Raw genomic sequence first — 23,230 nt, 5'->3', positions numbered from 1 at the left:
AGTACAATTCTGAGTGGTAGCCAATTAGTGCTCACAAATCTGAAAATGGTATGAGCAGCAGAACATGGAATGTTGATTAAATGTATCCAACATGTTAAGAGAACAGCTATAGCCTACTTCCTTTATTACACCTTCTTGAGCTATTTGATACAAATCCTGGGAGGTCCTGATCAACAACTATTCACTTAAAAAGTTTAGCATGGCTTTATTTCATAAACAACCAAACCAATTTGTAGAGGGTTAACTAACAGCAAAAAGTTTCAATGTGGCCTGTCGTCAAGTTACTTTTGGCAGTGCAATAAACTACAGCTAATCCAGTGATGTTTGTCATTTCAACGCGTGAAAGCATAACCCAGCACCGGCTAAAAATGAGAAGCCTGCTGACGTTACCTAAATGTTTTGTACATTTGTCTTTGATATTTAAAAAAAAGAGTGAGGAGGCGAGAAGAGATAAAAGGTTTAATACGAGATTTGTTAGTGTCTGAGCTTAGTGAATCCTGGTGTTATGCCAAAATGGAACCAGCTATTGGAACCCAACCCATTATTAGCTCAAGTCTTCCTGTCAAACTTAAAAACACAACAACTTTCACTACCGACTGCTGTGCCTAAAGGACATTAGTTCATCTGGGCATATCGCCCAGAAAATCTTGGTTTTACGGTGAACAGTTTTACTTTTCCATCTGATCCACAGCAATTGGTCTACAATTCTGAGTGGTAGCCCAATTAATGCTCACAAATGTGAAAATGATATGAGCAGCAGAAAATGTGGAATGTTGATTAAATGTATCCAACATGTTAATATAACAGCTGTAGCCTACTTAGTTTAATACACCTTCTTGAGCTATTTAATACAAATCCTGGAGGTCCTGATCAACAACTATTCACTTAAAAAGCTTAAAGTGGCTTTATTTCATATTTTCATATTAACAATTGATCACATCTTGATCCCAACCCGTATTATCTGAAGTCTTCCTGTCGTAGTTAAAAACACAATAAGTTTCACTACCGACTGCTGTGCCTAAGGGACATTAGTTCATCTGGGCATATTGCCCAGAAAATCTTGGTTTTACTGTGACCAGTTTCATTTTTTCATCTGATCCAAAGCAATTGGTTTACAGTTTTGAGTGTTAGCCCAATTAATGCTCACAAATCGGATCCACAGCAATTGGTTTACTTTACAATTGTGCATCCCAGGGCCCTATCTTGCACCCAGCAAAGCGCAGCACAAAGCCCGACTCAAGTGTCTTTGCTAGTTAAAGACGGACGCAGTTGTCAGTTTTCCGTCCAGTGTCCACGTCGTTTAAATAGCAAATACACCTGTGCCCATCTGTGTGCCCATGGGCGTACTGGTCTTACAGGGAGGTGTGTTCAGGTGCATTCTGGGCGTATTGCTATCTTAAGGCAGCGTGAAGTGATCGCGCCATTGACCAACAAAAACCTGGTCTAAAGTTAATAACGCTGCATTTCATTGTTATTTTAACAGCGCATTAGTAAAATGCTCCTAGGCTCGTGCACACTATACTTGTTACACACACAGGGACGCGCAGCAGCACACAAACATGCAGAAGATTATAAATAAAAGTATTACAATATGAAATATGTATTATATGATCTGCTTGTGTGCTTTCATCACGCACAAGCAGATCAGTTTCTTCTCCTGAAAATCTCTCCTTCCAGCTCAGCAAATCCTCCATCATAATAGTAATGCCCTAAACGCACCTTAGATCGTTAAAACAGAGCACTCAGTCTTTTTCTTATTGCCCAAATTACAATTTTTAAAAAGCTAATCTAAAGAGGCATTCAACAGCTCATCAAACTATAATATCCACTATTCAGTGGAGCTTAACAGACCCACAAACCTCTATAGGACCACATCTCTTTATTGGAGTAAATGGATCCGGTCAAGAACATAGAGAGTGCAGTGTTTCATATCGTAAAAGTGAGGGCTGCTCGTGTAGAAAAACTGGTTTTAGACTAATCTTGACATGAATCCACCTGGCAACGAGGCTGCTGTTGCACAACAGTGACTTTGAAAAACCCTGGGAAAGTTGACATTGTGAGGGGCCATTTGCAAGCAGGCAGACATAAAAACTAAAAACCCTTACTCACCTTTAGGGAGATTGGCCAAGAGACTAACATCTATATCCTTGGTGCTTTTGGCTGGCTCGTCTTTTTCGTCGAAGGAGAATTCTTTCTGAAAGCTGAGGGGTGCAGGAAAAATACCAACTGTTATTGAAACAGGGCTGAGCTGTGGGAAAGTGTGGGATTTGTTTATAGACCGACAGTGTAAGCACTTGTAAGGGGCTCAATGGAACGAATCTGAATTGGATCAAACAGTCATCCACATCATTAAAAATGTGGTTGGAAGCAGGATTGGTTTGAATGATGTTCACGAATCAAGTCAATCTGCCAATGAGATTATGGAACAAGAAATGAATCATCTAAACAACATTTTGGGATTTCAACCTGTACATTTCATCATGTCTTGTATACCCAAATATTTATCTAGAAATGAGAAGGTTTAACCCCAGTCACACCCTCACACAGCTACGCAGCGCATTTCTCTCTCAGAAACATACTGAAGTCATTTATGGGTTTGATTCAAAACCACAAAGTTACAATACAGCCAGAAAGGAACTGGCAGCAGATTAGTGATGTGAGGAAACAGTCAGGAATTGAGAAAACATGACTGTGCGGCTTTGTCCATTCCAGTGACCACAGCATTGTGAACAGATATGCATGGGCATTATTTTCTATCATAACAGCATCTGTTTTCAGTAGTGAAATCTCCCAACATCTTATTCCTACATGCACAATGTTTTTCAAAGTCATAGTTTTGGCACCAACTGGCTGTCACGGTGCCCGACGTCCTCGCTGCGGTAAAGGAAACTGTCTAAATGGAGGCTAACGAGTAGACCTGGTAGTTTGTTTGACACCCGGCCAACAACATGATGCTGAGCAATCCTACGAATGCTGCAGCAGGGAGGTTTTTCACTGCCACGCAGCAAAGTGAGCTGATCTTTGACTTTCTCGCCGAGCTTGGACACCGGCCCTGTCTGAAGTACCCAGGTTTTATCCGATACCCTGCAATCCTTTTGCTTCCACAGTCAGGTTGTGTTTAATGGATATCTCCATTTCAGTCTTAATCAGCCTTAAAGTCTCTTTTTGAAAAATAAATAATATTATTTCTCTAACAAATGTAAATTTCAGTTCATAAGCAATAAAACGCACACTTGTTCAGTTCAAAAGAGGCCAACCGGTCATTATGATGATCTGATTTGTAAAATGGTACTTACATTAACATTTCAAAATTAAAGCCCCCATGTGTAGATTAGTTATAGATTTAGTTTAGCATCTTTAAAATCCTTCTGATGGCCTGACTTGGCCTAGGGCACCAGACTATGTATTGGTTATGTTTATTAAGATCATTTTTATGTTGGCATTTTAGGCCTTTATTTGATAGGACAGCTTAGACATAAAAGGGGAGAGAGGAGGGAATGACATGCAGCAAAGGGCTGCATGTCAGAACCGAACCTGTGGCCACTGTGTTGAGGACTGTGCCTCCGTATTTGTGCAGTCATTATCAAAATGAAGTGGAGGAGGATGGGTTGTGGGTTCTCTTCTGTTCTTCTGTGACTGTGAGGAAAGGTAGGGGGGGTATTGTGTCTGGTTTATTACGTTAGTTCATTGCAGCATTGGATGAGATAATGTATGATTATGTTTCTATGTAGGTTAACTATGTTTATTGTGTGTTTATGTGCGATGTGTCGCCATTTCGTTTCTCTCGAATGCCCGAGATGAATCCTATAGAAGACAATAAAGGCTTATCTTATCTTATATGTGCGCACACTCTACCAGGTAAGCTACCCAGGCGCCATATGTACTGCTTTATCACTGTGCCACTAGTCTCGCATTGCCGGCTCCATCTCCTCAGTGCTGTGGAGTAAGGTCTGGCTACACCACAGATACATTCTGGAATAGGAGAAATAAATGCTCTGCGTTGTTTGCATTTCTTTAAACCAATCACAATCGTCTTGGCCGGTTCTAAGCTCTGGATGCAACGACGGTGGCTCTGCTAAATAGTCTCAGAAACTAACTTGTTTTGGTGAAACATTTGCACCCCGCAAAAGACAACACCACATACAATTTTAAATGAAGTTGACTGCCCACAATATAGTAACATGAGTAAATTAGCTGGATACATGGGTTAGGGCAATACCCACCAATCGGTCCCGAAACATCCCAGATAGAGAGGAAATGAAGTAAACATATTCTTTGTAAATCTTTACAACCATTTTCCTTTGAAACTTGCCATTTTTAGCGTGTAGCTTGCTAGCTCGAGGGTTGTTGTTTCCCGTAGCGAAGGGGTTTTAAGAGCAGCAACACAGAGAGAGTGAAGCGGTGGACCAATGCCTGACATTATGTTGGGCTTTGTCCTGAAAATGTACTCCCGGTGATCCAGACTACTGTGCCACATTCTCTTTTTTAGTACTACCACCACTACAACATTTTCAAATGCTACACATTAATGTGATGATGATTTATCCATGTCATCACGTATATGAAACACCACGTTATTTTAGCAGATCTTACCTCAAAGCTCTCTTCTGTAGCAATCTGCGGTTGCTTAGTTTAATGGGGGTCTCACTCCCAAGTCCTGTGGACAGGAGAAAAGAGTGTAACACTTAGTCATGTCACAATGCTCATTCACCAATTTAAATTTTGAACAGCAGAACATTCCCTTTTAGCTTTTAATGAACAGACACAAGAGAAGGTGAACCATGTAGTCTGTCTGCAGTCCTTGGCACAGAACCACATTTATTAAGTGGACTTCCAGAGAGAAAAAACAAATGGTGTGGAAAACAATAATCTGCCTGCCTGACTGAATCACATCAAATAACAAGTGATCTGTGTAGTTAAAAAGGCGTGCACCCCTCTAAAACCCCAGCCCCCACAACAAATCATCACTGCACTTACAGCCGGAGGCAGTGACTGTCTCCATCCTAAGTATCAGTCTATGTGCTGTGCATGAGGTCATAGCATAAAGGTTTTGATAGAGGCGTGTGTGTGTGTGTGTGTGTGTGTGTGTGTGTGTGTGTGTGTGTGTGTGTGTGTTACTGATCGCACTTCAAGGTTGCAGTGCAGCTGGGACGATGCCAGTAAGAGCAGAGCACATCCATGTTACGGTTTATACCCAACATGAATACAGATGGGGGCCAGCAGGAAGAGACTAGGGATAGACTGATTATCGGCCCGCTGCGTTTTATTTACCTGATAACTGATAAAGTGAATGAATTAAAAAGTGTTGTACTTTGGCTCTGCTACAGCTCTGTGTCTGTCCCTCTGCTTCAGTTTCACTCACCACTGAGTCGGACTTCATGTCCCCCCCCCCACACAACACCATCTGACTCTCTGTTACTGGGGATTATGGTGAAAGTTTCTCATTTATTAAATAATTGCTTAAAGCATTTAAACTAAGTTTTCTAGTTGTAGTTTGTAACATTCTGAAATCCTAATTTTCACTTGTAGATTTTCATTTTTATACTGTAAATGCATATCGGTTCCAAATATCAGTTACATTATTAAGGTTAAGTATCAGCCTTGAAAAACCAGTATCGGTCGATCCCTAGACGAGACGGAGAAACCATACTTCCCCGAAGCTTACACACCCACTGTTATGACACTATGTGATAAAACTTAATTAGACAAACAGGAGGTAACAATCTAACCTAATTAAGTCTGGTGTCTATTAGGAAAATGGCCAAAGTCAATAAACAAGGGCAAAATGTGACAAACACCTGCCTACAGAGAAATACAGCCTCATTACCATAAAAAAGGCCATTAGTAGGTATTAAGCATCATAAACAGTCTTGTGAGGAATGAGAGTTCTGTGGAACATCCCTTTAAAAGGAATGTCTACTTCAGTTATTGACTCCAAGACTATAAAAGTGTGGTTTTGGCTGCCCTGGGACCTCAGAGTGGCCAGAGATGTGCAATTTCGGGACAAACATGTGGTCCCACTTTCATCCCATCCGAGTTCAACCCAGGGCCTTGTGACGCCCCCCCCCCCCCCTGCTCCAACCAAACCCCTAAACACCCCCATTCCAGATCTGTTAGTCCTTATTAAGGATGTTTGGGTTGATGCTTTAAATCCCTCCTACTTAAACAAAACATCATTTGAGAAGAAAGAAGGCTTATTTGGAGAGGGCGGCGTGCCTGGATGTGTTTGGGGATAGTCGTGTATTGTTTCAGCTGGGGGGAATACGGCTGCCTCGCGAGCCTTGAATGATAATACTGGTTATCTGAGCCGATTGTGTTTTCTTTTGACAACGATCCAAAGACTAGGATCACAACATTCTACATATTTTAAAGTATAAAACAATGGTTAGATTGAAGACGTACTCAATTTTCCCACTTATACATGCAACTACTCCTGAAAACAGTTGCGTGTGAGCGTCATAAGCTCTGGGCTAATAGAACTTATTCAACACATAAAGTACCATGTTAATTTCACGAGAACCTTTTCTGCCCCGTTTACACTTTCATTTACAGGCTTTCATGGCTAGGCGTGTCCTGTAATGTTATTTTTGGAATGAGTTGGGCTATTATTATAAATTATATAAATCATTTTGCACGTAAGTGATGCTAAACGTGTTCTAAGACTGGTTTTAGTTGAGAACCAATTTGAAAAAGTTGATCAAGATTTTGGGTCCAAGCCCCGTTTAGCCTGTATTTCTTTACATTTTGGTGAATCAGCACCATAAAAAGTCTTACTGCATTTGCTCTTAGCCGTTCCTTTTTTCATTGTAACCATGGATGTACGGACAACAATCAAACGGTTACTTTTGATATTGAAGAAAGCATTTGAACCAATGATTACTAAGCAAGATCTGAAAGCTTGTAAGGATCCTATTTTTTCTATGGACATCTATCCTATAGTGACATCTTAGACAATATCACTGGAAAGAGTAAGTCGTGCTGATTCTGGCAGTGTGGTGCAAAATGGTACGTCAGTCTGGTTTAAGGGCGAAAATTATTTTTCATATTTTTGGCTACTATGACGACTAATCATGATATCATTTGACACAACCTCTCCGTTGCAGAGATTTTGGACCGACAGGTACAACGACCCCATAGCTACTGTAGCTAAGTGCTCGGCGTTTACTTCTGGTCTGACTCAAAGACAAGTGATGACATTTTTTCTGTTGAATTGAGGATCTTTGGAAACCTGTAGGTAGAGCTGGACGATATGGAGAAAATCAAATCAAAATCACGATGATATTGTAGGGCTATTTCACAAAATATTTACACAATGAGATTTGTGAGAAATATTCAGTAATGTGGATTTAATGACTAAGTGGGTAAAAGCAAATAATAGAACAGCTAGAACAGTCTGGTAAGTTCAGAAAACGACATCACTTTACTGTTATGTAGCCTTTAATACCAGGAAAAGACAAGACGACATGGGTCATATAACATTACCCAAAATTGAAGCTGATATCTAGCCTCATATATCAATATCAATATTATATTGATATATTGCCCAGCCCTACCTGTAGGAGGCTCACACTCTTAGCCCCTAATCGTTTTTGCCAGAGCCCCCGTTTCCCAGATCTCTACGGTGCAGGTGGCGAGCAAAATGTTATCATGACCAAAAGTTGCAAAGGTCAAACATAAGAGTAACACCTAAATTGACAAATACCAGAATGTCCCTTTAAGTAACAGTGTGAAACAAAACCAGATGCCACTGTAAAAGGTTAATGAGCTGCTAGTGTGAAAATAACAAGCAGTTGTCCCTCTGGGGCAGCTGTCTGAGGCTATTGTCACGTCTAACATATAGAGCTCTCCACAACCCAGACCTGTATTCCTTTTACACCTCATATGGCTTATATGTAGTTACATGCGGGCCATCAGGGGCGACCCCCTCGGAAAGCCTCAATACATTCGTCATTCCAGACACTGGCATAAAAAAACTCCACAATGATCACAGATGTGGCAGAGCCTTTGATGCTAGCTGTAATCTACAGAAATGCTATGGCTGCTATAGCCGGGAGGTAATGCGCCAGGAATTCCTCAGCACAGTGCCCCGCTTGTGTTGATGAGGCTTTAAAAGCGGCTTGACACTGATAAAACACGAGGATAAAATGATTTCATGATTCAGTGGAGTGTCACTCAGGCTCTGAAGTGAGGAAAGCCTTTTATGTGAAGGTATCAAAAGGTGTTAAAGCACGAAGACTGTATAAGTCAGAGTGCGTTTGCAGGCTGCAAAACACCCTGATCGGACCAGTTGCGTCTTTTTGTTATTCTAGCTAGGCAACCATCGCATCACCTGTCCTCAGCCAACCATTACTTTGCTGTTGAGTTAAATGACATTCAGCAATGCAAAAGCAGCGAACAAAACAAGAACAAAAAGCCGCCCCAGGCTGCTAAATTTGCACTCTGTCTGATCGGGGCATAACACTGTCGGTACACAAAAGGAAACTGCTTATCTCTGGTAATGCAATTCTGACTTTAACCTGATGCTCAGGTCAAACATCACAGTTAGAACACATAAATAAATAAAATGAGGGACCAAACAGCATTGTATGTAATTAACACACAAAAAAAACCCCAGTGTGGTAACCAAAGAGGCATCAGGGGCTGAGCACATGTCCAATTTAAGATACAGGATTAACTTGATTCCTGGGATTACAGCATACCCAAAAAAGGAAATGTGTCACTCTTTAACCATTTGCATTACATCACACGATGTAATGCAAACAACATCACAACATGCACGCACACACATGCCCGTGTGTGCGTGCTTGTTAAAGTCTTAATTCCCCCCCCCCCCAACTGTTGCCCACCTACTCTGCCTTCACCATGCCTGCTGGGAGACTCGAGTTGTAACTAAAGCCTCACTGAGAGGCTTAAGAAGTAAAGCATTAAAGAAAAACAGATGGAGAATCACAAATTAGGTGAGGCCATGGGTGCAAACAGTAGGTTTAGCAAAATGTTATGACTATAAGCCAATTATGTCTTTAACACTAGTTAAATTGAGTCTCCAATTCAATTTTGGGGAGGAAACAGAGCAAAGGACACTGACACATGTAAACCCTCAAAAAAACTCCAATACACACCCTCCTTCCCCCAAAACCAGTCTCTCTGCTGGTGTAAACGGCTCAAACTGTGGGCCACCTGTTATGGATTCCCAGACACTGTAGCGTGGAAAGGCCAGATCTCACCACTTAGAAAATATGACGGATGAGGGAAGGGTGGGAATGAGAAGCAAGGGCGTGGCTAGAAGGGGGGCACAGGGTGGCACTGGCCACCCCTGAAATATGATTGCTTGCCCCCCCCCCCCCCCAATCCATTGGGCTAGAGTGCTGTCAATCTGACAACTGTGATTTCCATTGGATCAGAGTACTGTCACTTGGCTGCCTGTTCTGCCAATCCTCCCAGCCCTTGTCACATGACCAATTCATGTTCCCATGATGACTATCCAAAATTCTGATACCATGGAACCAGCACTGGAATAGTTTTGTTTTTTAAAGTGGCAGACTGAGCCCATAGAACATGTGTATTGTATTCAGATAAACAATTTGTTAAAAATGAAAACAAGTCAAACTAATAATGAATGTAATGTTTTATTACATTATTTTGTTCTATCCTATCCAATGTTCCCTATATTTCTAAGCATAATTTATATGCTGTATTCTGATAAGATGGCTTGCTATTGGTCAACAGTGCAATTTTGAATGTTGATGAAGCAGATTACTTCTACCTCACACATTTAAACGATTGTCAATTTAATCAACAGATCTGTAAAACTGAGTTTCTCCAGAAAGCGTAATGCAAAAGCACCACTTTAGATCTTGTGTTTACCACAGATGTGTTCATAGGTTTCTTGGAAATAAGTCATTCAGCATGAAAAAAAAAAAAGCATAAAAAAATTACTTATCGACTAAAGAATTAGTTAGATTAGTCGACTAATCGAGCATAACAACTAGCCTAAGAATATTACATAAATGCAAGTTCACTACCCTAAATCCAAGAGTCTTCTTCCCAAGAACAGCCCCCTGCGCTGTGAGAGTCCCTTATCTCTGCTACGTAGTGTCCTTGGAGGCTGCAGCTGCAGTGCGCAGACAGCTGGCTACAAAGCAGGACAGTGAGCAGAGAGGAAGGGAGTCTGCAGTCTGTTACCTGCCAACTTCTAAGAGCTCAGACTCCCAGCACCACAACCAGAGTAACCTGTCCCCGTGTCAGACTGAGCTTCAAATCTCAGCTTTGCCCCGAGCTGCAGAGCCCTTAAGTCACTGCTCTTACCTTGGCTGCAAAACTTGACATGAGTCAGGTAATTCGAGATCCACGGGTTCCGATACATTTTGGCAACAAAAGTCAGGGGACAGGGTAGGACAGAAAAGAAGTGAAAGAGATGGAAAGACAGAAAGGTAGACAGAGGGGCAGCTGCCTAAGAGGTGATGCAGCTACAAAAGCAGTTTATCAGTGCTCCGGGACAGATAGAGAGGGAAACAGAGGGGGGGTCAGGTAGCGTTAGAGAAGCAGAGCAGGGAGGGAGTGGAGAGAGTAGGGAGAGGAGAGAGAGCGAGAGAGAGAGAGGTCCCATCTGCAGTGCTGGTACAAGTAGAGGTGGTCCTGGTAGGCAAACGGAGGAGTGGTGAAGCTGTGGCTGCAGCTCTGCCCCTTCTGAGATCCACTCCTCTGGTTCCTCTAACTAAACGCTAAGCATTGCCCACTACAACAACATGCAGGCTTAAAAGGCTGCTCAGCACAGGCTAAGCTCATTAGCTAAGGCAAGCAAGTTACGCCTCATCACTAATACAGATGAGAGACAAAGTGTCCTGCGTGCTTCAGAATGAGCCTCGCAGAGAAGAGGAAAAGAGTGTGTGTGTGTGTGTGTGTGTGTGTGTGTGTGTGTGTGTGTGTGTGAGAGAGAGTGTGAGAGAGAGTGAGAGATAGTTAGGAGTGTCCCAGGAGAGTGCTGCCTTCCCTTGGCTCAGACACGCGAGCGGGATGCCAAAGAAACCGGTGCATAGCGTCAGAAAAGGAGGGGAGAGAGAGAGAGAGAGCGCACAGGCAGGGCGGATGGGAGTGGAAATAAAAGAGAGCAGGGGAAGAGGAGAAAGTTTAAACGACCCTCTCAGCCAGATGAGAAATTCCAGTCATCCCTCAGCAGCGACAAAATAAAAGGAACATGCAGAGAGAGAAAGAGGGAGATGGAGAGAGAATGTGGGAGGGACAAAGAGGGTAAGAAAGAGAGCAATAGTGAAACAAAGTCAAGAAGAGAAAGACAGAGCATGTAAACAGTAATGAGAGAGAGGATGAGAGTTCTGCTATGTCCAATTGTGAGTAATGCTATCATTATGCTTAACACTGTGGTTCTTCATAGAACAGCTGAAAAGAGGCGGAGGGGACGACAAAAGATTTATCCACAGCTACAATTGAGTGTTTGTGTCTCAAAGCACGCATAAACGTATATTCCCTGAGTCATGGTATGTATAAACCCATTTCCTAGTGTGATTATGCTGCAAGGGAATGCCAAGAACAAGACAAAAGCACTTGCACCCATACATGCACCTCACCTATATATCAATGTGACGATGACATGCTTATCATTGCACTGAGAGGGAGGCTGGCGCAGAGCCCAGCGCTGCTTTTTTAGACGATGTTGGAAAAACAGTGAGTTGTATCCTATCTTTCTGCAGCATACAGAGCAAAAGCTGTCCCCACCAAACATGCAGGCATCAACATAAAACAGATCTAGTGGACTGAGGCGATCACAAGCGTCAGTTCATCAATCCAGTGGCTGCAGAGTGGCAAGAATAGCAATCAGAGAAAGCCAAAGAATGACATTCGCATGCTGAGATTTTAAGAATGCAAAGATCTCAGTGCATTTCTTGTAAACGCAAGCTAGGTTGTTGGACCATTTGAAAAACACCAATCACAGACACATTTGTCAAATCACATAAACCTGTCCAGCCTCACCATCAAGGCCTACACAGCTGTGACTGACTTGAGGTGTGTAAACTTTAGAGGTGAGATTTTTGGATTCGTCTCTGGGATGAGATCAACACACACACACACACACACGTTCCCCCCATACCTCCCCACACGAACATGTGATCTGTGCATCATTGTGACAATCGCAAATATTATGTGTGTGTGGGGCGTGTGAGATGGTTTTTAGGTTTGTGTTTTTTAATGTTATCAGTTGATTGTTGGAGCAGACGATGCAAGAACATTTTCTGTGTGAACAGACAAGGTTTTATCTTATCTTGGTTTCTTACTTGCCACATATATAATCTAATAAGATTTTTTAAATTATCTGCCTTGAAGAAGCTACCATTTTGGGGGGGGGGGGGTTTCAAAAGAAAGCAGAGATGCTGAACATCTGACATCTATTCCAACTACACAAGCTAGTATAAAATGAGTGTGGTAACTATTTACAAATGCCAAAATGGTCTGTGAAGCACCTTTAAATGGCATAAAATACAATCACTGATGATGTTAATTAAATCCAAACTACCGAAACAGGTCTCTCTATCCAAGCTGTCATCATCACCTCTACACCTACCACCACCTGGCTGTCTGACTGGTATATGTAATGTATGTTTCTTTGTCTCTTCTGCTACAGGGATGACATCAGATCTACAAAACCACCCGGCGGTTTCTACCCTGTTATTAGCGATGACGACGAGTCTTCCCTGCCAAGGATGGGCAAGCTCTTACAGGTCGCTGCAATGACGCAACACCGCTCTTGTTCTCTAATCTTTGTGGTGGATTGTAGGATGTATTCAGATGGTAATACAGGCCAGAAAGAAGAGGAATGCATATAAACGAAGCATTTACAAAAGCAAAGAAATTCACAAATAGACAGACAAATAGAAATAGTAGTTGACGTTCAGCCCTATGCAGCAGGTATGAGGAATGCGCTGCATTAAGAGGAATTTCTTTTGCTATACATCACAGCCAAAGAGTCAAACAGGAAGGGCACGTCAAACAAACAGGAAAACCAGCTAAGTGTTGACTCTAAAAGTAAGTTCTGAAAAGTGTAGGTTTACATCCAATTTGGAGACAGACATACATTTTTTCATTTGTATCTTTTAATCCAATCAATCAATCTCATTAAACAGAGACAAACCTTCCCATAAGTGGCCCATCTACTTTGATTAGAAACTCAGTGGGAACTGATTTAAGTTGCTTCTGCTTACACACTAGTCTCGCTTTGTCAGACCCTCCTCCACAGCGCTGCGGAGGAGGGTCTGACTAGTCCACACAGCATTCTGGGATGGGAGAAAAACGTGCTCTGGTTTATTGGCATTTCTTTAAACCAATCACAATCTTCATGGGCGGTGCTAAGCTCCGCACGGAGCGCTGCAAAATGGCCTCGGGAAGGAACTTGTTTTAGTGGAACAAAAGTTGTTTTAGTCGTGTGTGAGAAAACTCAGATTGGACAGATAGTCTAGCTAGCTGTCTGGATTTACCCTGCAGAGATCTGAGGAGCAGTTAACCATAGTCCTCACAAATCCACCAGAGGTTAGAACGCCAACACAGAGAAAGCGCAAAGGTAACGGACATCCGGCCGAAAAGACATGCATCTGGCGGAATTTCCTGCTGCGCCGGAGCAATCCCAGAAGTGGAACGTTGAGGATATAGACTACTTACACACAGACTACTTACACAGACTAGAACCAGCTTAAAATGGTTAAATGGAATTGGAGACCAAAAAAACTGGATCGAAGGTCAATAAGAATGAAAATTGAAGCCATCGCTGCTGCCACACTGCAAAACCTGACAAAGTGGTGAAACAGATCTGTCCCAGGAAACCCACTGATTGAAGGAGAGCATTCCAATACGTTTTAATTAAAGCTGACAACTGACAATAATGTGTGTGGATGTTTTTAGTGGTGACATGTTCATGCCAAAACATACAAGCGGTCAGTGTTAGCCCCAAGCTTTTTTTCTGCCTGTTTTTGAAATACCATTTAGACTATGTTACACTAAAGCTCAACGCAGAAACCAAAGACAACAGCAACAAATGTTGGATTCAACTGAATTGATAATTTACAAACACCTCCGGTTTAGGAATTCCCAGAAAAGACAGACATACAACTAGAATAGATTACATTTTCTGCAGAAGAGTGCATGCTTATGCAGAAGTCAGTTGAACTGTAAATTATACGTATAAGCAATTGAAATTTCAGTTTCAGTAAAGCAAAGAAGATAGTAGGAGTACGTTCCCTGCAAATAGTTGAAGTGTCAGTTTGTTTTTTGCATGTAAGCAGTCACGTCAGCTGAAATGTTAATTTGTTGATACAATGTTAATTATAATAACACTGTCAATATCAAGCTGATATATTATAAACACAGGAACACACAGGAAAGGCACTTCAGGTTCTTGAAATTAAACAGCAACAAGAGCAAGGCAGGTTATGCTTAATGTCATAATAACAGAGCCACACCTCTCTACTGATCAACACCCAGATGTGCAGTCAGCTACACATTCAGAGTGGATGCTATTTCAGCCTGGACAAGCTCACATGTGCAGCCAGTCTGTGGCTCGTTATTAGATAAATACTTCCAGACAGTCCATGTTTGCACTTAAAATGACCTCTAGCGCGCAGAGGCATCCCGACAGGTCTGCTCCGAGAGAAGTGCTTAAGGGCTGCGACACCTTCATGGTCGGAAAAATGTTTTAGATAGGAGTGAGGAAAAAGGGAGAGACATAAACATTAGCAGGGCTCGTCTCCTGCTCTGGGCTCTTTCAAAGCCATCTTAGAAACAAAGTACAGATTTATGGCGTCCCCGAGAAAAGATATCCGTCTAGTCTGGCGAGAGTGGCGGAGGTATGCAGTGCGCACGTCTCTGCAGACACATAACAGAGCTTGAGCCTCTGCAGCATGGCCATAAATTCAGATGGGGGAGGGTAGAGAATGAAAGGTAAAGATATTCATATGCGCACATAAAGGGAGTTAGAGGGAGGAAAACTAAGGCTAAAACTCAATTTGCAATGTTGTTTGATGTCTTTTATTAGGCATGGGTCTTCAGTATAAAGAAAACTGATTTTTCTATGTGCCCTTTGACCTTTGAAGAATAAAATTGGTATGTTAAGTAGGGCTGCCCCCTGAGAGTTGATGACTTGAATCATTCTTTGGTGACCCAGTTGGGCCGTCTCGTTTTTGTGTAGTTGTTTTTGTCAGTGAGTGTGTATATTTTTGTATTCTAGCAGCGCTGAACAGTATCTCACAGGTGATTTACAGACACAAATGGTGACAAAAAAAGTCACACCCACAAAGCATGGGAAACGAGACGTGGGGATCGTGTTTCAAGACGTGTCAGGTGGGTGGCCACATCGCCGCAGACTACTGATGTAGAGCTGGGCAATATGGAGAAAATCAAATGTCACAATATTTTCGACCAAATACCTCGATATTGCGACGATATTGTAGGGTTGGTTGGTGTTTTCACAAAATATTTACACAATGAGATTTGTGATAAATAATCATCAGTAGTGTGGATACAATAACTAAGTGGGTAAAGGCAAATAGCAGACTTTACTTTCTCTTCTAAGTTAAGAAAATGACATCACTTTAATGTAATGCAGTCTTTAAAACGAGGAAACAATTGTGTCATATTACAATATTATGATATCCAAAATTTAAGAAGATATATAGCCTCATTTATTGATAGATATAATATACTGATTGCACTGAGGACAGTATCTTTTTTTTCTTCTTTTCTTTGGTCCGAACCCAATGAACCGAACTAGAGGTGTGAAAGCGAAATAACAAACTTTTAGTTCTCAACATTTTGATTTTGTAAGCAGTTCTAAATTATCAGGATTTGTTGTATGAAAAATATCAATAATTGCAATAATTTGAAACATCATATATGATACAACAAATCCAGATATTTTACAACCTTGCAACCAGATTCAAAATGGAACAATCCGCCACCCAATCTGTCCTGCTATAAACGTAGTGTTATGTACATATATGTACAGTGCCTCTCTTGGGTCAGATATGACAGACCTTAAACTTCAAGAGAAACTGCTGCACCAGAGCTTCAAACCTCGTTATCAGCTTCCTTTCACAACGGCCTGAAGTCTTTGAAACTTTACAGCCACACTACAAATAGACACCAAGACAACCGCTGACCTTCTCTGGCAATTGTACAGTGTATCAACACCCAGAAACACACACACACACACACACACGTGTGGCATTCCCAAAATAAAACAGATAAGAGATCTTAAGTAAGGGGGCTCAGTGCCTCCACATGGAGTGCTCCAAGAGGTCCAGCGATTTGTGCCTCGAGGCCTATCACAAAGCTTAAATTTGGCCCTGGGCGTCAGCTGTACTTCCGAAACTATGCACTATAGCTTTAAGTGGTTCCCTTAACCAAAAACTCCAAATATTCCACAGCTGTTCTGTATCACCAAACTGTGATGTTCAATGCTAATATTACGTATCTACAATGCCTTTGCTTTGTGATTTCACAGTGCTGACACCAAAACCCATTTTCTTTCTGCTATTAGATTTCAGGTAACTGTGGTCAAAACATTTTGAAGTCATCTTGTCCTCTTCTGGGCGATTGTCCATGGGAAGAAAAAAAATGCACTAAACAACAAAAACAAATTTATTTTTCAAAAACATTTATACGATGTATACGACTATTTTTTTTCAAGAGTGTACCTTTTCCTGCACCGGTGAATCAGCTCCACACTTCCCATAGCCATAATTAAATCACGATTCATTTTCATTCATTGTAATTATTCAAATCGATATAGCGCCAACTGTTCCTCAATGATGAGGAGACCCTTGAGGCGTGTGATGCACCTAAAATCCTGAAACGCAGGTCTACACTATCTGACTCAAACGGAGCCCTGGGGAAAGATATACACAAGTCCGTGCACACAGAGTATTAAGCTGTTAAATAGACACACATGTGCATGCTTCAGTGTGCTTCAGCACATCTGGTCAGGAGAGAGAGCCACAGCACCAGAAATCTTCATCGATCCCACTTGCCAGGGAAAATTTGTTTCCATCCCTGGACGCTGCAGACACCTTCCCAAGAACTGTCATACTGGAGGACGGGGAAAATAAGGGAATGGAGAAGACAGTGGTGGAAAGCTCGTGTCTCTCCTTTCCCTCCAGAGTCGACAGCGTGAGGTGAGCCAGCGGAGCGGAGGCTGCCATTGGTGAATGGAAACCAAATGTAGCTGCAGTGATCGGTGCCTGGCAGGACACACCATTTCCAGAGAAAAAGGGAGGAACTCAGTGAACTATAAGCTTTGTAGCCCAGGCCTGCTATGTTTAAATAAACATGTTAGCCAGGCGCCCTGGTAGCTCACCTGGTTGAGCATGCGCCCATGTACCAAGACTCAGTCCTTAACGCAGTGGCCCAGGGTTCGATTCCAACCTGTGGCCCTTTGCTGCGTGTCCCCTGAGAAACTTAGCAACTAGCTGGCTGGCTTTAAAAAGTTTTCCAACTTCCCCAGTATCAGAGATCAGGCTAACATTAGCGTGGTGGTCCTGCTCCTTCTCCACATCCTAAAAGCCTTTTCTCCTCTAACGTTAAAGATATTTTAGCTAAGTAGCCAAACAGGTGGGTTATGTTAGAGAGACATAACGTTCTTATCTTACATTAAGCCCTTATCATAGTCAGAACTAACTAGCTCTTCACTAAAGAACACAACACTTCTGCCATCTGCTACATGGATGATCAACTCATGACGATGCTGACTTTTTGCTTCAGATATGTAGCTTTAGCCTCCGTGCGGCACAGTATCACGTATGTAGCGGCCAGCAAGTGCATATTTAAGACCCCTTTAACGGGATTCTCTTTCAAGCCAGCTAGAAACATTTAACAGCATATGTACCGTGTAAGAATGGAGAGTTCAACAGGTGTTGTAACAATATCTTAGGGCGATTAAGCTGTAGTTACATAAAAAATTGTGTGACAATCATTTATGGCCCCTATTTCTCCTCTAATTTCAGATTTTTCACCTAACCAACCATGGTGATTCCTCCTTTCCACAGTCACTTCCTATCCAAGTTTGTGTGAATTGCTCATGAGTCTATCCACAAAGACTTGTTGACAGATTGTCAACACACAGCTGGCAGTACGGTCCCACAGCGTCGCCTGTTCTCTCTCGCTTTCTGTCCTCCTCCTCCAGCTACTTTTCATCTACTTTAACCAATCCAGCAGTCCAACCAGACTCCATGCAAAACAGAGACAACTCTAAGGGAAGGTCCAAAAAACATGTCAACATAAAACATGTCACTCCACTGTGGCCGTGGTAAAATGCTTATGATTTTAGTATTGGTATGAAGTAGGTTAACGCATTTCACTCATTTAGACCGGATATCCGTTGCCCTGGGCTTCCTTTGTGTTGGCGTTCTAACCTCTGGTGGATTTGTGAGGACTATGGTTAACTGCTCCTCAGATCTCTGCAGGGTAAATCCAGACAGCTAGCTAGACTATCTGTCCAATCTGAGTTTTCTGTTGCACGACTAAAACTACTTTTGAACATACACGTTCCACCAAAACAAGTTCCTTCCTGAGGCTGTATTGCAGAGGCACCGTGGCTCCGTCCGGCGTTTAGCACCGCCCATGGCGATTGTGATTGGTTTAAAGAAATGCCAATAAACCAGAGCATGTTTTTGTCCCATCCCAGAATGCTGTATGGACTAGCCAGACCCTCCTCCGCAGCGCCGCGGTGGAGGAAGGTCTGGCAATGCAAAGCTACAACTGCCTCAACAGTGCCATGTGAGAGACCGTTCTCTTTGGCAGGCTACATTCTGCAGAAGAAGAGGTCAGCTCTACCATCTGAAAATCTCAACGAGCTAGTCTGCCTGAGCAACTGGTTGAAAGAAGAGTAGACTGTACGATTGGTTGACAGGAGGCATGTTGCACAGATGCACACTGAGGTCATTATCTTTAACCAAGCATGTAGAGACTGTTCCATCTCTTCGCATACATTGTGGCATTCTATTTCTAAAATAGGCCTACTTATTGTTGCATTCATTTTAGTTGAGGTTACTATGCAACAACAAAATCACAGGTAAGCTATATTTGTGACTTTGTCGCAGACATTACTTTGTAACAGTTGATGGTTACCGCTAAATACGTCTGCAGTTCATAAGGATGCCTCAACAAATTAAGATAGACAACTATCATAGTTATTAAAACACTTGTTTAATAAATGTTAATGGTTGATAATAAAACTGAAGAATTGGTTTCTTTAAACCAGTCTGACATGCATTTATTTATTTCAACACTGCACGTTTACGAGTAAATACTAGTATTTTAAATTTGCGATTAATCAGGATTAATCACAGCCCATGTCTGATTAACTTGATTACATGGTTTAAATGGATTAACAGCACTAGTATAAAGACAATGTGACCAATACCAAGGGATTCTGGGTAGAAAAACGCTAATCAAAGTGCATATGCAGCCTCTAATGAGAAATACTTTGCATGCATTTGCTTCACTTTTGTCTCTCTATCCTAGCTATATTTAGGTAGAACATCATGAATGCCTGCAGTCTGTGTAGCATCTCAGCCACAGCAGCTTGTGTCAGAGCTCAAAGCCAAGGCCAGAGACCCCAGCTCAAAGTCCTGCCTGCCATTAGTGGCTCATCATAAATCCCCACTAATTAGATTTTAAACTGGGGCTGGTGGGTTTCAAATAAAGGAAAAGCTGTCATGGAGGTGTAAATATGCACTTAAGACCGAGCACGTGAGACCACCAGGATTAAGCCTCCCGCAAGACGTAGGGTGCCACATAAAACCTGGAGAGGGTCCGTAGACAGGCCGCGGGTTCGGTTCCAACCTGTGGCCCTTTGCTGCATGTCATCCCCCTCTCACTCCTACTTTCCTGACTTAATCTGTCCTAAAAAATAAAGGTAATAAAAGCCACAAAAAACATTTCAAAAACAGTAGCCAGGAAAGTCAATGAGCCTAACTAAATTACAATTACATTACAACCAGGGCTTGACATTAACTTTTTTGCTCACCGACCACTGTGGCTACTAGCCACTCAGCATTTTCACAAGCTGCTATTTTGTGGAGAATTACGTTTTATTCGGTTTTATTTGAATAAAATTGATTATAGTGTGCTACAATTAACTAGAAGAACCATATTAACAACATTTAAATGGAAATGAGCACTGGAAACACCGAAATCAAGACTACATACAACAATGCAGTCATCAAATATTCAGCTCTGATAATGTGTGTAAAGCTCCTTTTTGTATGAAAACATGCAACCGAATAAGACACAGACATAAAAGAGTAGCTTCTTATTGCATATGCTAGGTGGTGTAGAAGATTAGATGAAAGTAGTTGAAAGTGATTTGGAGCGCGCTCGCTCGTCACTTAGCAGCCGGCACGCGCCCTCGGTGACGGGAAGCGGAGCACACAGACCAAATGTCCTGCTAAACTGTCCTGCTGCACTCTCTCTGTACTTCTACAAACCTGTAACTGATACAGTCTGTGACTGTTGCCTCGGCTTGTCATGTCGCATGCTCGTGCTGAACGGAGCTCTGGGGGACATTTTAAGGAATCGCCGCGGCCTGCTGGTCTGATGTACGGGCCACCGTCCTCCGGCCGTGGCCTCCGCTGCACACTGGGTCACAGCTGTGTTCCTGTGTGGGGCTGCAGCACAGTACTCCAACCACCTGTGTTACAATATAAAAGGCATGCCACCCGCCAAAGTGGCTAGTGAGAGGGACTGCGTTACCCGCCACTGCCGAAATCTACCGGCATTTGGCGGGTGCTAATGTCAAGCCCTGATTACAACACAAAGAAAGCGGAAGGTAACCGATATCCGGCCGAAAAGAAGGACATCCGGCGGCATCCGAGCAATCCCAGAAGTGCACCTCCTTCAATATGCTTTCTCGGTTTTGTACAGTATCACTGTAAATACAGTAATACATTAAATTGAATATCTTCAGGACCGGAATGACCTGCTAGTAGAACATACACATCACAGCTTTGTTACTTTTAACCCATAAGACCAGAAACCAACCAGTACTCGATACAATGCTAGAATACTACTTTGCCCTGGGTTTGCGGCATGTCTGTTGATATGTGGTAATTGATTTAAAGCTGCGCTAATCAATATTGTCCAGAACTAAACAGTAGACACAAAAAGTTAGGAACTAGCTGGTAAACATGGTGGAACATTTAGCAGCTAAAGAGTCAGATATGCTAAAAGAAGAGTTGGACTTACAATCATCAGGTGTTGACTTGAAATGCATGCTGTGTGTAAAAAGGCAACTATTTGCTAGGTTAGCCATATTAACTTTGTGAATGTCGTTTTCACAGCTTGCTCCGCTGCCTCCAAGTGGGCAAAAAAAACCTTTAATATTGCCTTAACACACATCTAGGGCTGTGACTAACGATTATTTTCATAGTCGATTAAACTGCTGATTATTTTCTTGATTAATTGATTACTTGTTTGGTCTATAAAATGTCAGAAAATGGTTAAAAAAAAAAAAGATGTTCAGTGTTTTCCAAAGCGCCCATATTTTGTTTACTGCCATAGAGGAGTTTAAAAACAAGAAAATATTCACACAGAATTTTTACATTTGTTATAATGAAAAAACTCAGATGAATCGATTATCAAAATAGTTGGTCATTACTTTAATAGTTGACAAATAATGGATTCATCTTTGCAGCTCTAAACAAATCTATTTAAGTGAACCTTGAAAGCACAATATCAACTGAAATACAATGCCTCAAAAGGTAAAAATGCAGGAGCCACCTTAAAGCCCTGCAGGTATTTTATACAATCAATTCAATACAACTTGGGCCTTTAGGGCCCGTGACTGACCCAGCTGGTAATCCAGCAATGTTGTGTATTTTCTGTCATCACATCACATTCACGTCTTGAACTATGCCGACAGTTGATACAGGCGCAAAATTCGACAAATGGATTAACTTAACAGGATGTGAAGTCTACTACAGACACACTGTGCTAACCCTAAGCCCTATTGAACTTGCCCACCCTGTGTTTGGTCATTCCTGGCTGTTGACAAGGGGACGTCCAGGCTAAAATAAGGCCTTGAACAGCAGCTTGAGACATGTTCAGTCATAGTGCTTCTGTCAGTGAGACATTAATCCACATACAGGCTCAACTGTTGTCTGCACAAGCTGCTGTAGGCCTTTGTTGTAGTAATGTGTCATTTGATAGAGCAGCTCCTGATAAACTGACAGGAACAAACTCTCCATCCTGACAGGTGAATAAGCCATCAAAGGCCTTGAGACACAACACAGACACATCAATACTCTGATACATGAACACAGTGCACTTCCTCTCAACCCCACTAAGAGATCAGTTGCGCTGGATCTGAGCCAGTCAAATCACAGCGGCTCCCCCCACAGCAGTCTGACACCATGACCAACAGCTGAGAAAAGTGACAGTGACACAGCCAGAGATACAGTCAACCACTGACAATGCAGCGTTTCCCCCATGTATTGCAAGCCCAGTGGCCCACCAGGCCTAAGCCATTGGGAATTATTTTGTAATGTATTTTTAAGACATTTTTTTAAACTACAGTTACAGTGGGGTAGCTCAGATGGAAACTTAGAGGTAGTCATATTTTCGAGTCTCCTCTTAGCACTGACTTTATGTAGGGCCATATGGAACCTGTCTTATAGCCTTTTGAAATTCTCAATTTGTGATTCCATCCATGATTCTGTTATGACAGAAACTATTGGGCTCTACATTAGTGCTGCCATCAGGCTGTCACTGGTCCCAGCAGGGCCCTCATCGAAAAACACACTTGCCACCGGGCTAAACAACTTTTCAGGGGGAAGACCTGCAATGCCTAACGGTAGACAGTCACAAAGTCATTACTCTGCCTCTATGCCGCCCACGCCGGGAATCAGATCAGACCTCAGCCAATTAAGTAACAGAACTAGGGCTCGTGTATATTTGGAGCAGATGGTAAAAATAAACCTATCGCTCAGGGATCATGATTAATGATGCATACAAAGAATATGCAGCAATCTTAACTTATTATAAAAACACTTAAATATCAGAATTCATTTTCCTGACAATCAGTCACCGGTTTTAAAAGTAATAATAAAAGCTTTCACACATTAAGTGGAGGCGGTAGCTAATTTACAACATGGATTTTGACTGTTGGGTGTTGAGCATCGTGCTAGAATGTGGACAAGAGTAATGACAAGAGACAGGGCTTTTATCAATGGAAAAA

At 42.2% G+C, this 23,230-nt stretch overlaps 1 protein-coding gene across 2 annotated transcripts in view; it reads right to left on the bottom strand.

Moving 5' to 3' along the window:
• svila (supervillin a) overlaps window positions 1–10,531 on the bottom strand; it is a 92,820-nt gene extending 82,289 nt beyond the window's left edge. The window contains exons 1-3 of one of the 2 annotated variants that reach the window (XM_078280350.1): window positions 10,306–10,531; window positions 4,594–4,657; window positions 2,110–2,201 (exon numbers count right to left, since the gene is read on the bottom strand). In XM_078280350.1, the coding sequence (XP_078136476.1) occupies window positions 2,110–2,201; window positions 4,594–4,657; window positions 10,306–10,363 (214 nt within the window). In that variant the 5' untranslated portion in view covers window positions 10,364–10,531. The remainder of the gene's footprint in view (window positions 1–2,109; window positions 2,202–4,593; window positions 4,658–10,305) is intronic. The other variant, XM_078280351.1, reaches the window with a different exon arrangement.
• Between the last annotated feature and the right edge of the window lie 12,699 nt (window positions 10,532–23,230).

The sequence above is a fragment of the Sander vitreus genome, chromosome 22 (genome assembly GCF_031162955.1).
Source record: "Sander vitreus isolate 19-12246 chromosome 22, sanVit1, whole genome shotgun sequence".
In the NCBI taxonomy this organism is placed as follows: domain Eukaryota; kingdom Metazoa; phylum Chordata; class Actinopteri; order Perciformes; family Percidae; genus Sander; species Sander vitreus.
The sequence above is the reverse complement of the archived record's forward strand: the minus strand, read 5'-3'. Positions and strand labels throughout refer to the sequence as shown.